At 61.0% G+C, this 13,623-nt stretch overlaps 1 protein-coding gene across 12 annotated transcripts in view; it reads right to left on the reverse strand.

Annotated features, from left to right (window-relative positions):
- SAMD11 (sterile alpha motif domain containing 11) overlaps positions 1 to 13,623 on the reverse strand; it is a 173,302-nt gene that overhangs the window by 10,687 nt on the left and 148,992 nt on the right. For all 12 annotated transcript variants that reach the window (XM_083803253.1, XM_083803254.1, XM_083803255.1 and 9 more), the window contains 4 exons: positions 10,118 to 10,262; positions 2,695 to 2,810; positions 2,299 to 2,377; positions 1,342 to 2,048 (listed from right to left, as the gene is read on the reverse strand). In XM_083803253.1, coding sequence (XP_083659379.1) covers positions 1,342 to 2,048; positions 2,299 to 2,377; positions 2,695 to 2,810; positions 10,118 to 10,262 — 1,047 coding nt within the window. The remainder of the gene's footprint in view (positions 1 to 1,341; positions 2,049 to 2,298; positions 2,378 to 2,694; positions 2,811 to 10,117; positions 10,263 to 13,623) is intronic.

Raw genomic sequence — 13,623 nt, forward strand, 5'->3', positions numbered from 1 at the left:
CCTGTCTCCAAGAGCCGCTCCTCAAGGGCCAAAACCCTTTTTTTTTTTGTTGTTTTTTTTTGTTGTTGCTGCACATTACCCTGGCACGGCCCAGGGCCCCTACAGTGCTTGGATCAATGCAGCCCTCGGTATTTCAGCGGCTGAGCTCTCCTCCCGGCTCCCCCACCTGCAGGGGATGCGCCCTCATCCCAAACCAGGAGCTTTTCCTGGCATCACACGGCACCTGGCACACGGGAGCCCGAGCCCGGTGCTGCCCTCCTGCAAGCAGGCAGGATTTTAGCAGCCACGACCGCGAGCGAAGCTCGCCAAAAGCAAAACCGCCCTCAGGAAGAGACCTGGAGCGGGCTCCACAAATCAGGAGCAAAATCAGAAACGCTCATCTCTGCCAAGGCCTCCAGACACGCTCGTGATATAAAGTCGAAGTGATAATAATAAATGGGCTATTACAGGAACCCGTGCCTTGCTGGGGGAGGGAGCGAGCCCGCGCACAGCCCGGCCTCCCCGCGGAGCCTCGCGCGGGCAACGCGCGCCGGAGCCGTGCTTCTTCCCTTAATGGCCGGGAGAGAAGGGCTCCTGCGAGGACGCCTCGGCAGCCCCCGGCAGCAGGAATATTTATCACGCCGGCCACCTGCCTGTCATCGAAAAATCGCTTCCTCCTTCCTGGCTGGAAGGCAGCTCTAATGAGCGCCGGGCAGCCGCGCTCCCCGCCGCCGCGGCTCTCTGCATGGAGAGGAGGCAGGCTCGGCGCCCCGCGTGCCGTGCCCCCCGGTCTCCCTCCTCCGCGTGCTCCTGCCTCCTGCTAATTGCTCCGCTAATTATTATTAGCCGAAGCGGGCTTTGGCTTTTGGCTGGGGATGATGGAGAGCTGGTCGCGGCTTCCCTGCCTGCCTGTCCCATCCGATGGGCAAGTCGCTGCAGGGGAAGGAACGATTTTGGCTAAACACCAGACGAGCGCAGCCCAACAGCCTTTCCTGATTTTCCGGCCTCCCTTCCAGGCACAAAACCTCTGACCCGTCCCTTTGTAGGGCAGCACCTTGCCGCCAGTCATCTGTGTCACCTCTCCCTGAAGCTGCCTTTACATCTCTCCTAACCATGGCTCCTGGAGAAGGTCCCTGAAATTGCAAGGTCCCTTAACCCATCACATCGCCCTCGCCTTTTTCACGTGCTTGGGCCTTGCTTCATCCCTGCTGGTGCTCGTTGTCACCCTTGACTTGCTCTGGTGCAAAGGGGGGGCCTCTCCTCTAATTAAAAGATGCAGAAGAGCCACCACGAGCGTGCTGCAGGACGGCAAGGGGACGAGCCCCGCGTTCAGCGAGCCCCGCGGCCGCTCGGCACACCCACCTGCGTGGAAGTACGGGCTCATCGTGTAGGGAAACCCGAAGGGCAGCGGCTGGGGCGGCGGGATGGAGGCTGGCGGCAGGTATTTCACCTCGCTTTTGTTGATGCCCGGCCCAAGCAAGTGGCTGGGGGACTCGGCGCTCGACGAGCTGCAGGGCGCGGTTGGGCCGGCGGCCCCTTCCCCCAGCTCCTTGGCCCCTTCGCAGCCCTTGCCCGTCTCCTTGCACTCCTTCAGCTCCGCGGCCGAGCCGCTGCTCTCCGCCTTCAGGCTCTCGGGCTTCTCGTCGCTCACGTCCGCGTCGCTCTCCGAGTCCTTCATCTCCTCGTCGTTACAGTCCGGCGCCCCGTCCCGCGCCCCGCGGGGCTCCGCCGGCTCCTTGGCCTCGCTCGGCCCCTGCGGCTCGGCGCGGTGCTGAGCCGCCTTCCTGCTGCCCCGCCGCGGCTGCTCCTTGGGCGGCGTGGCGCTGCTGGGGACGCCGGGGTTGAGGGACAGCAGGGGCGCGTTGTTGTGCCGCAGCACCAGCATGGCGTTGCGCCGGGACAGCTCCTCCCGCAGCGGGTGGCCCTCGGGGATGTCGTGCACGTTGCGCAGGGCCGGGTGGTCCGGGGGCAAGCCCGGGTGGAGGCTCAGAGGGTCGCCGGCCAGCAGCCGCTGCCTGTGGAGGTTCTCCAGCTCCTTCTGGCGGATGATCTCGGCCGACATCTCCAACCTGCGCGGGGAGAGGCAGAGGGGGACGGTCGCTGGGGGGGGGGGGGGCTCCAGGAGGAACTTGCTAACCCGCAGCCCGGCTGAAGCAGAGCCTGGGGGATCTCCAAGAGCGGTCCCCACACCCTCAGATCCATTGGGATCATCTGGATGTCGCTCTGCTGCTTGTGCACAGCTCCCCCAGCCCAGCACCCCGCAGCCCTCTGCCTGCTAGCAGGGAAAGAAGGGCAGGGCTCACCCTCCGCACTCTTTACCTTGCCAGGTTTTGCTTTCGTAGCATCTCTTGCTGCCGTGCAAACATCTCTGCTTGTGCCGGCTGTAGGAACCCGTAACCTGGGGACAGGGAGGGCAACGATACGGGGTTATTCAGCCCAGCATTGACTCCCTGCTCACTCGGGGCGAGCTCTCCAAAGGGCTGAGCAGGAGAGCTTCCAAAACACAACTCATTCCCAACCCTGTGCTGAAACACGGGGCCAGGGAGGGTGGGGGGGCAGTAAAAGAGGAAGGCAACCTGCTCCCATCACTGCACGGCAGCCAGAACAGAGCAGGGAAACACAGAAAACGTGCCTGTGCTAAGGGACAGCTTGCCACAGCCAGCACCGTCACCCTGCCCACCTCCCTGGCTGACCGCAGGCACCTCCTGCACTCACCTGGTGTCTGGCACAGGGCCGAAGGCACCCCGAGGAAAGGAGGTCTCAAGTGGGGCCCCAGGGCGATATGGGGCGCGTTCTGGGGCGACAGCAGCGGCGGCGGGTGGGATATCTCCCTGCGGGGATCAGAAAAGAAATCCACGTTGAAAAGCTGGAGGCTCCATCGGCAGCAACAGGAGGACCCTGGCTCAGGAAGAGCATCCCTTTTTTTGGGGCTGGGCTGAGAGAAGAAAGGTGCCCATTTCCCACACGTAAAACTTGAAAAGAGGGAAAAAATAGTAAATGAAGAAAAGCAGAACCAGATGGGGCAGAAATCAGCCAAAACTCCCTAGGTCCTACCTGCCTCCCACCCTCCTGCTCCAGTACATTTCCTCTCAGCTGGGTGCTCAAAGCATCCCTGGCTGCCCAGAGCTGGCAAACACAACGCTGAGGATGCTGCGCTTGCCTTTCATCAAGCCTCCCATCAAGCTTGGGTTTCTGTCTCAGCTCCCTTACAACCAAAAAGTCCTTCTAGATCTGAGGAGCTGGGGCTGTGAAGATCTGAAGGCATCACGGGGATGCCTCGCAGATACCATGGTCCTGGCTGGGATGAGGGATGATCCCCCGTTCTGGCGAGAAAAGCGGGATGTGAGGCGGAGAGAGGGGAGCTGGGGAGAGGGACGTGAGCTCAAAGTGCCATGGGGTCTGCGGGAAGAAGTATTTTGGGAGCTGGGGAAGGTGGAAAGTGACTGGCAAGCTGGAAGAGGCAGGTTTGAGGGTGGGGAAGAGGACAATGCCCAGAAGCAAGGCAGGTAGAGCCTGCTTGCTTGTTGCAGAAAAAAATAGGAGGGGAAAAAAAAAAAAGAATACGCAGGAAGGGAATAGGAGCCAAGGTCTCTTCCATTAGTCAAATCTGTCCTGGGAGCCTGCAAGCAAATCTCTGCTTTCCGGCTGCATGTCTCTTAATTCCTTTTGATGGCCACTTACAACATTATTACCTTCACCAGGGCATCTAGAGGCAAAGCCAAGTGCTGCGCCGTTTATTTTCATTTTACAACGTCTCCCTATAAAGTCTGCTTCGGGAGAGACCGGAGGGCGAGAGAAAGGGAGTGGGGTGGCGCGGGCGACTTCACGGCAAGGAGCGCTCCCCCTTTCCGTGGGGCTGAGGGGTGCTAAGGTGAGCGTCCCAGCTGGGGATGGATTGCCCCCAGGGCTCGTGAAAAGCCAGCCGAGAAGAATTTGGGGGTGAGACCTGGGGGTGAGGCGGGCAGACGGCTCCCTGCAGCACCAGCTTTCCAATGAGCACCGCAAGGAAACGCTGCCTGCCCTTTCCCTAGGTCTTCCCGTTGTTGTTTCCTCCTCGTTCCGTGCAGCAATCCCTGAAAATCACCACGAAACGCTGCAAGAGGCTGATGGGCAGCATCGGGCGGGCTGAGAGCCCCCTCTGAAATTCCTCCTCCTCCTCCCTGCCTCCCCCCCTTCTCCTCCGCCTGTCTCCCCGTCTCTCCTTTCCTCCTCCTTCCTCCCCTAGCTCTCCTCTAAACTAATTGCACAGCTCGCTGTGTCTGGAGGAGAGCCACGGATCGATCCGTCGCTGCTGAAATGTTAATGCTAATCGTATAACCGCTCCGCCAGCACCTCGCACTCCGGTGGCAGCTCCAATTAATCTCAGGTAACGCAGCGCGTGACCTTCGGCTCCGAGCCGGGGCAGCAGCCAAGCGATGCTTATGTAATTACACCATGAAGTGTGTAATCACCTGCCCTAATCCCCGAGGCCTCACAATTAGCCGAGGCCTCGGTCGCTGGGCTGCCAAGTGCTTTGCCACCCCGGACAGCCTGCAGATGAATAACGGACAATTAAAGCGGCATGACGGGGGCTAGGAGGTGTCCGCTCGATCGTAATTAGCTGTAATCATGGGGAGACGAGGCTGGCAGACGTGCTGGTCGTTTTATAAGAAGCAATTTAGGAAATCAAGTCGCTTTTAACCGTTCTGCGGCCAGGCAAGCGGTGGATACGTCCTCCCTGCCTCTGCAAACGCAGGGAAGGGGATTTGGTGCTGGGAGCGGTGCGCAGCGGCCCCAGGCACAGGACCTATAGGGAGATGCTAAAAAATGAGGAGAGGCTCTGGGTTTTAGCCGCGGGGAGACCCAGGAAGCAACGCTGTGTGATGGGGATCGGGGCTGGGCAGGGGAAAAAAGGACATTTCCCCCTTTGGTGGCAGCACAGCGTTAATCAGAGGTTGTTCTTACACCTTAATGCTGCACTCGCCGCGATCCCGAAGGAATTCACGGCTGCTCACGGCCAGTCCCTCCGGCTCCCAGCAGAGCCCCGCAGCTCCCCAGCACAGCAGGGATCAGCTCGCGGCACGGCACGGACCGGAGAGCGAGCGATGCTCCAGCTGGGGAGGGAGGGAGATGAGGGCCTGATCCTGCTGCCACGCACACGGCCAGCACCGGCAGCCCACGCTGGTTCTGGTGGGGCTGCGGGGAACGTATCAGTCCCTACGCTGCACACGCACTGCCCGTGCTGGGGATGAGCCCAAAGGTTTGGAAAATTCAGGGGGATGCATCTGCACCTGCCCGACGGGGGTCACCCCAAGCCCCCCGGGCTGTCTGCTGGGCAGGACTGGAGCTCCCCCCAGCCGCACGTGGGACAAGCAGGCGACCCCAGAAATCCCCGGGGGATGAGGGACCTGCTCCCTGCTGGCAGACTGATGCTCCCCACCGCAAGGACAAGGCCTGCCTGCCTCCCACCCAGCCTGGGGCCATGCAGACGGGGAAGATGCTGCTGCCCCCCAAACCTGGCCCTTGGCACGGGGACGGGGGCAGGAGGAGGGAGCAGGGCCCTGGCGCAGAGCTGGGGAGCCCGATTCCCTCCTGCACGGGTCCGGCCGACTGCTTCCCGGCAAGCCTGGAAACAGCCAACCCCTGAGAAAAAGGCCCCCGAGACCTGAGCCACGGCTGCCGCGTGCTTTCAGGCAGACCGAAATGCAAATCCTCGCATCCTTTCCCACGCAGGTACCAGCCCCGTTCGTTTCCTTCCTCCTCTTCTTCCTCCTCCCAGAGCGAGGGCTGAGTTACAGCCCCGGGCCCCGAGGACGTGAATTTAGCCCTTGGCAATTCCACCCGATGAGCCTGGTCCCTGCCTTGCGGAGAGCGGCTCCTTGGTGCTGCCCAGTCCTCCCCCCAGCCCCTTTTTTTCCCCTAATATGCCAGCTGGAGGCTTGGGAGCAGGGTATTAGGGGATTTGCGCTGCATGCTGCTAAATTTGATATGTCCTTTAACAGGAGACAAATGGTTCGCGAGGCTTAAAAAGTATTGACTTTTCTTTAACAATAAGCACTAATGGCCTTCAAATAATCAATATTTAAAGTCATTACGGGGTTACACATTATACTGGTAAAGCCAAGCCTCTCGCCTTAACCCCCTCGCAGCCTCCCGAGCTCTCCTGCTCCCCCCGGCAGGCTCTGAGCAGAGGCTGCGGCTGGAGACATGAGGGGGTCAGGAAATGCAGATTGAAACCGGCAAGGCATGGAAATAAATTTAGAACGGATGGAAGAAGGAGGGAAAAAAAAAAGAATGCATGAGAGCCCTGCTTGCTTCTGCTTTGCATTTGATGGGGAGAGACACTTTAAACCTGAGGTAATAGGCAGGCAGCGCGCAGCTCCTGGCTCGTTCGCCATCCACAGACGCTGCCAGTGCCAGGAAGGGAAACTGAATGAAACGAAAAGGCTTCTAAAAAAATGGTGCTTGGGTTTTCCAGGCAGAAAGGGACACGTACCTCTGCTGTCCTAGGCGTGGAGGGGCTGGCTGGGGGAATCATGCTCTCAAAATGCAAAGCGGTGCTAAAGCCAAATTCCCTACGCCAGGTCGAGCTCCGTGGCCTTTCGGCGCTGCCCCTCGCCCAGGCGAGGAGGTGCAGAAGTGGGAGGAAGGCACATGCAGCGTTCGGAGTGGAGACGGGGATGCAGGGCAGGCCAAGGTGAGAGCAGGAGGGCAGCAGGGAGCACGGGGGGGAAAGGGAAACCCCCCAGTGCAGGGGGAAGGATGCGGGTGGTGAAAGAATCAACGGCAGCAGGAAAGAACCCCATCCTCGCTGGGTATTTTGGGCACGGGGGAAGGCCTCTGAAGGACGCAGAGTGTTTGTAAGGGAAGGGCACGGGGCAGGTCCCCCAGCCCTGGGGCTCCCGCACCCACCAAGCTCCAGCCGAAGGGCTCAGCACCCAGCCCTGGCAGATCAGGACGCTGATGGCATCTCATGCAGGCAGCATTTCTCGCTCCTTGGCACTCCTCCTGCCCGAATTGTGTCCCTAACACTTCACGTGGATGGGACCAGAGGCAGCTGGACACTTACCAAATATCTGCCCCAACATCTGCCCCGTCCCTGCCTGCCCTCTCCTGTCCTGAGCAGGGCTGGCTCCCCCGGACACCCACAGTGGGCACACGAACAGGCTTCTGGCATCTCCAAATGCCCTCCTGCCACGTCGTGTTGAGCCGAGTCCCACCACGGTGACCACAGCTGGCCCAGCCCAGCCTGAGCGCCTGCAGGGTCCAGGAGTTTTCCCCTCGAGGAGGTGAGTGCTGGTGCTCAGCACCCTGCCCTGGTGAGAAGCGGGGTCTGCCCAGCTCCAGGTCCAGAGCACAGCCCAGGAGCAGGTCCTGCACCACATACCCGGAGCCGAGCACCCTGGCTAAGAACCTGCCAGGCCAAACAAGGCAGCAAAGCCAGCACATTGCCAAAAAGTTCGGGAGGTAGCAGGATCCCAGCAGCCCAGTCCCTGCGGGGCGCAGCCACCTGCCGGTTCTGCAGGAGCCGGAGCAGCTTGGAGATGGGAAGTTCTCCAGGCTGGAGCAGTTACAGTGACACCTTCGAGCTGTACCCTTTCCTCTTCCAAGTCTTTTTATAACTCCGAGCTAACTCAACAGCCCTTTCAAACAAACCACCGGGTCTTGGCGCTCCGTAAGCCGAGGCTGAACCGATCTCGAGAAGGATTTAGGAAACCGAAACCAAACGGGTTCTCAAGCAGCAGCCCAGCTCCAGGTCTGGCCACGGACACTGTGAGAGGCACAGCTTTTACGAACTGCCTCCGACAGCTGGGAAAGCTGGAGAGGTGAAGGGAACACCGCTCTGCTAAAAGGACCTCGGATCTGGTCCCAAAAAATGCCCATTTAGTGTTTTTAGGAGCACACACAGGCATATCATCCTCTGCAGAGCCAGCACCCATCTTCCTACCGTGTGCTTCGTTACACCTACCCAAAAAGACGGACACACACCTCCCTTCACAGACGTTCCCCGGCTCAGACTCCTCACCTCCCACCCTCCTCACACCCGGGAAGCGGAGCACTGAGTAGGTAGCTCCTGCTAGCAAAGGTCCCCGCACCGCTGCCTCCGCGAGAGCCGCAGCGCTGCCCTGCTAAGCAGAACCGGGTCACCTGCGTGGGTTTCCCCCCCCCTCGCTTTGCCAGACGTTAACGCCTGGAGTGGCTAATTATTCCTGCCCACGCTGCTGCCACGCTCGAGAGCTGACCTGATCCCCGCAGATCTCCCGATAGGAAGCTGAAATGGAATTTTAACGCTGCGCCAAACAGCTCGCATCCCCCCACATCACGCATTATTACTTCTGCTCCTGGGAAAGGAGATGCCATAAATCTACCTACGGTTTGCCTACGCACGTGAGCCCGCTTCCTCCATCGCCGCCTCCTTTGTCAGTGCCTACCTGAACCCTTTACAACGTCTACACCTGCACAATAAGGTGCAGAAAGGCTGCTGTCATTTACCTGGTTGACAGAGACCACGGCAGCCAAGAGCAAAACCCAAAGCTAAGATCAACAGGGAGAACAGAAGGCAGGATTTAACCCACATGGTGCTTTTCTGCTTTGCAACGCATGGCCGTGGCTTCTCCTGGCATCCCTAAAACCCCAGGAAAATCCCTAAAACCAGGGCCCCATCGCAGTGCGTGAAGGGAAACTGAGGCACGGGGTGACCCCTGCAAACTGAACCCCAGGGCCTGCAGGAACTTCTCTCAATATCCACGCCAGGCTGGGGCCCTGCGTGCTCTTCTCCCCTCCTCACCTTGCTGGGATCTCCGTCTCACGTGTGCCAACTTGTAGGGCTACGGGATCACGAATAGAAGCAGTGCGGGGAGGAACACAGCTCCTAGCTCCAGCCCCTGCGCCAAGGCTGCTGGCTGCCTCCCTGCCCTCTTCCCAACCGATTTAACGCTTCCTGGCCCTGCCCAGCTCCGTCACAACACCTGCCCGGCAGCAGAGCACCTCCGGGTGCGATACGCATCTCCCTCCTTTGCAGTTTGCCCCTCCTGCGTGCAGCGCCTCCCCGCACGCCGCCTCCACCCTTCCGCGGGGGCTCTTCCAGCCAGCCCTCCGGCTGGCCTGGCGCTTCTCCAGGCCACACATAGCTGGAGAAAATTTCCCCCATGCCTGGCTGCGCTGAAGCTCCTCTATCCCCGCATTCCTCGCAGGTCTGCCTACGATCCACGTGGCCTGGGTTGGGGTTTCGTGGGGCGGGTTAGCCAAAGTGCACCCTGCAGGAGGAAGGTCTGCGCCCAGCCTCCTTGCTCAGAGAGAGGGAAAAACAGACGGGATCCCCGAGGCCCTAACGAAGGGGGGGTGTCTAAACGCAGTGGGTTAATACACACACTATATAATCCGTAGATCCAGCCGCCCCCACCCTGAGATGAAAGCCAGACGAGGCTAGATGCTGGAGCTTTCCACTGCTTGTCCCGTGATACCCAAAGTCTTTGCATCCCCACCTCTGCGATCCTTGTCAGGAGCTCACGCAGCTTTAATTTAATTTCCCTCTGAAGTTCCTGATTGCGGAGGGAATGGCTTGTGGCACAGAGCAAGATAAATGAGCTAGAATTCTTGGGAGGGAGGGAAATCAGCTTTCCAGCACTCCTGTCAGTGGAAAAAGGAAGCCTCGCCTCCTTCTTCCTCTAGAAGGAAGGGAAATTTCTTCTCTTTTTATTCCACCCCAGTGCATTCCTTCTCTCTCGTTATCTGGGGGAGCTCTAAAACCCCACCTTCAACACCTGAACTTGCTCTGTGCCGAAGGACGGGCTGGGGTAAGGGATCCCAGGCAGGGCTGGGACAGCTCCCAGCAGGCAGGCAGCGCGCGAGCCCTCATCGCCCCCTCCCTGTCCCACCCCCAAACCCCCAAACCCCCCACGCCCGCAGGAGGCGACACAGGGGCAGCCCACCCTCCGTGCCCTCTCATCCAGGGGTGCGCTGCCCCTTGGGTCCCCCAGGGCCTCTTGGAGCCCCCCCCCAACCCCCAAAGCCCTTCCCCAAAAAAGCGCAGCCCCTTTCCCAAGCCGTGCCCGGAGCTAACCCCGCCCCGGGGGCGGAGAGGTGGGGGGGGGGAACCGCGGCCAGCCCTCCCCACCGGCCTGGCAGAGCCGTCCCCCCCATCCCCCCCCGCGGGTACCTCTCGGGGAAGTGGGTGTCCCTGTGCTGGGGCAGCCCCTGCTTCCTCCGCTGGCTGGACGAGTTGCTGCCCGAGGGGATGTGCGCTTCCATCGCGCCGGGGTTGCGCGCCGCCGCCGCCACCTCTTGCCGAGCCCGGAGCAGATCTGGGGAGAGGGAAGGGATCAGCCGCGACCCCCCCACCCCAAAAAAAAAAAAAACAAACACCACCACGCCACCCTCCTTTTGCCCGGAGGCCCCCCCCCCAGCTCCCAACCCGGCTGCTGCCGGCTCCCCAGCTGGGGACAGCGGGTCCCCCCCCGCTCCCTCCATCCATCCCGCAGCCCCCGGCCCCCCCCGGGTGCTCACCCTGCAGAGCGGGGGGCTCGGAGCCGGAGCCGCCTCCGCCGCCGAGGGAGTTGGGCAGCGGAGGAAATTGTGCAACTCCGGGAGGGGAGGGAGGGAGGGAGGGGGGCGGATTGCTGCTTAATTGCCTGCCTGGCGGAGGGAGGGGAGGAGGCAGGCGGGGAGGGGGCACCAGGGAGCGGGAGCTGTTCGGACCCGGGCCGGGGAGGGGGGGCTGCTTCCCCAAAATCCACCCCCCCCCCAAAAAAAAAAAAAAAAAAAGCTCCGGGAGCAGCCCCAGCAGCACCCGGAGCCCCCCCCCCCAAAGCGCTGCGGGGCCCCTCGCGCAGGTTGGGGCGCGCCCGGCGCGGTTTTGCTGCAGGGAGAGGGCTGGGGCACGGCGAGGGGCTCCCCCCCCCCCCCAACTTCCAGCCCTGGGCTCGGCGCCTTCATCGGCCCGAGAGAAATGCAAAAATGCACCCCTCGTTCAAGCTCCCCCCCACCTCCCCATCGCCCAGGCGGTGGCACGTCGCACGCTGTCACCCCCAGCGCGGGTGGCCCGGCTGCACACCCAAGTGCCACGCGATGGGCGACACGGCCACGGCTAGCGGGGGGCCACGGGCTGCTGGGGAGCACCAGGAGATGCCCGGGCAACAGCTTTCCGCCCTGCTTTCCTCCTCGGGGACCGCCACAGGTGGACAAACCTCCGAGAAGGGCAAGGGGCGCGGGCACCAGCTGCACCGACCGAGGCTTTTTGTGCAGCTGCTCTCACAGCTCGGCACCAGGAGCGCCTCGTTCCTACACGCGGCTCGCTTCTAGCCCACAACAAAACCCTCTGCTGCCATTCACATGACACGCAGGAAACGCGCGCACACGGATGCACGCTTACAGGAAACCTCCTTCGCACACTCAGGCGTGCCACTCTGCGAAAGGAAACCAAAACACAGCTGGGGAGAGGAGGAGAGGAGAATTTATCTTAATGAACACACCCTGCTCGGGAGCAGCCTGCGATTTCCAAGCCCTCCCCACAAAGCAGCGTGCATCAGCCCCCTTCCCACAACCGATTAATAAAGCAAAGTTAATGCGAGCGTGCTGCGCAACCTTGGCCACGCTACCCTTTCCCTCTCCTTGCTCTCCTCCACCAGCACGTTGGTTTTTTTTTGGTCCTGGGGGTTGCAGCATCCACGCGTCCTGTGCCCGAGCCCCATCGAGTATTTTTGCCATGGTCAGGGCTCAAAGCGTGTGCAAGCTGGGGCTGGGAACAAGCAGCACACGGGTACCTGGCCGGTTCCAGCCACGTTCATGCACTCACAGCCCTCCCCAAACGAGGGGACAGACACTCAAACGCCCTACACATTTCCAGCTGCAGAAACACCTAAGGGAAGAGCGGAGCACCAAAAACCCCATCGGATGGCGTTTAAAAAAAAAAAAAAAAAGCCGAGAGAATTCTCCGAGCCGGGGACGGCGCACCTCCAATGTTTATAAATTAATTATCTGCAAAGCCCAGGTCGCTCCTGATTGCCACAGCGCCTGTAATTTAGAAGGCTGGCGCGCGGCCAGCTCCAGGAGCCGCATTGATCCCGAATGACCGCAGCAACCCCCCGCACGCCCGCCCTCCCTTCTCCTCTTGCTCTCCCTCCTTTCCTTCTCCACCCCCCCCCATGCCCCTGCCCCTCTCCCGGCCCCCCCGAGGATCTGTTATTTACAATCCTGCACTCTGACAGTTGGGAAATCAGAGTGATTGACAGGGGGACGCCGGCGGATGGAGGAGCCAGGCACGGAGACAGCCTGAATTCAGAATGCCGGATGAATGCCGCTGGGAGAACGGGGGCGGAGGGGGAGGGGGGGGGGAGGGGGGAGAAAAGCAATTAAAAAAAAAAAAGATTTCTAAATTATTAACATTTTTTAAATTATTAATGTTATTGGTGCCTCCGTGCGAGCCCGCAGATAAACTGCGCTTTGTAGTGGCACGAATAATTTATGGCCCGACCAGAGCCCCGTGGTGCGGAGCCGATCCAAAATTCACCAAGTTTTGTCTCGGCAGCGGTACCGGAGAGCCCCTCGGTGCCGGCTCCTCTTCTCCCCTGCCCACCCCAAAACCTCAGGGTGACCCCTCGTCCCGCAAAGGCTGAGGAGACGATTTAATCGTAATCATAAAAAAATAATAAATAAAGCATCAGGCTTTTAATGGAATGAGCTGCTTTCCTCATGACATGGGGGGAGAAGGGGGGTGGCACCCGCTGTGTGCGGTCTGTGTCCAGCACCAGCAGGTGCCCAGGGCAAGGGGGCTCTCCTGTTAAATCCAGGTGTGCACGCACCCCGTTTGGTGCCGAATATTACAGAGCATGTATTTGGCACGGTCAAGGCGGACCTGAGTGTCTGGACGTGCTGTCCCTTTGTGCACGACCTCCGGTGCTTTCGCACGCTTGTGTTCACAGGGCGACCACTCCAGCCCCACAGCGCATGGGTTTGCCCCAAAACTATTGTGCTTGCAGGAGCCCTGCACCTCTTGTAAACCCAGGGGACAGCCGAACACCGAGGCACGTGCCGTGTTCGCCACTGTTCGTCTGAGCACAGCCTTGTGCCCCTGCCTTTGCTGATGAGCAAATTCTTACTCCGCAGCAAAAGGAATCGCCTTCCTGCCCCCAGAGAAGCCAATCAAATCAAACAGAGTGGAAAAGAAGACAGCCTCTTCATTAACCTAACAAGGAGCCCTGGGGATTTGCACTCCAGACTGGAGATTCTCCTCCAGCTCCTGCTGGATGCTTCACGGACGCTGCTCGCGCTCCCCCGGACCCCCCCGGCAGCGCGTGCCAGCCCCCGCGCCCTGGCTCCTCGCACAGCACCACTCCTCAGCTCTGCTCCCCGCGCTGGAGCGGAGGCATCTCTCCCCCCTCCCCCGTGCCGAGGGATGCAGAGAGCTGGCTCACCCCGCCGGGACCCCGCACAGCCTCCCCCTGGGCCAAGGAGGCGGCCGAGGCGCGCCGCGGGCCCAGCACCCTGCAGCGGTGCGGGGACGTCGCGCCCCCGCGCTCTGCCGAGCGCTTCCCAGGGCGCAACCTGCAACCGCCTGGTGCCCCCTTTAGGCACAGCTCGGCATCCCGCAGCCCAGCTGCAGTCGGGCGGCTTCTTCCCCAGCTGAAGGCCAAAGCCTCCAGAGACCCTTTCCTTTCCCTTCCCTTC

The sequence above is a fragment of the Anser anser genome (genome assembly GCF_964211835.1).
Source record: "Anser anser genome assembly, chromosome: 17".
NCBI classification, from domain to species: domain Eukaryota; kingdom Metazoa; phylum Chordata; class Aves; order Anseriformes; family Anatidae; genus Anser; species Anser anser.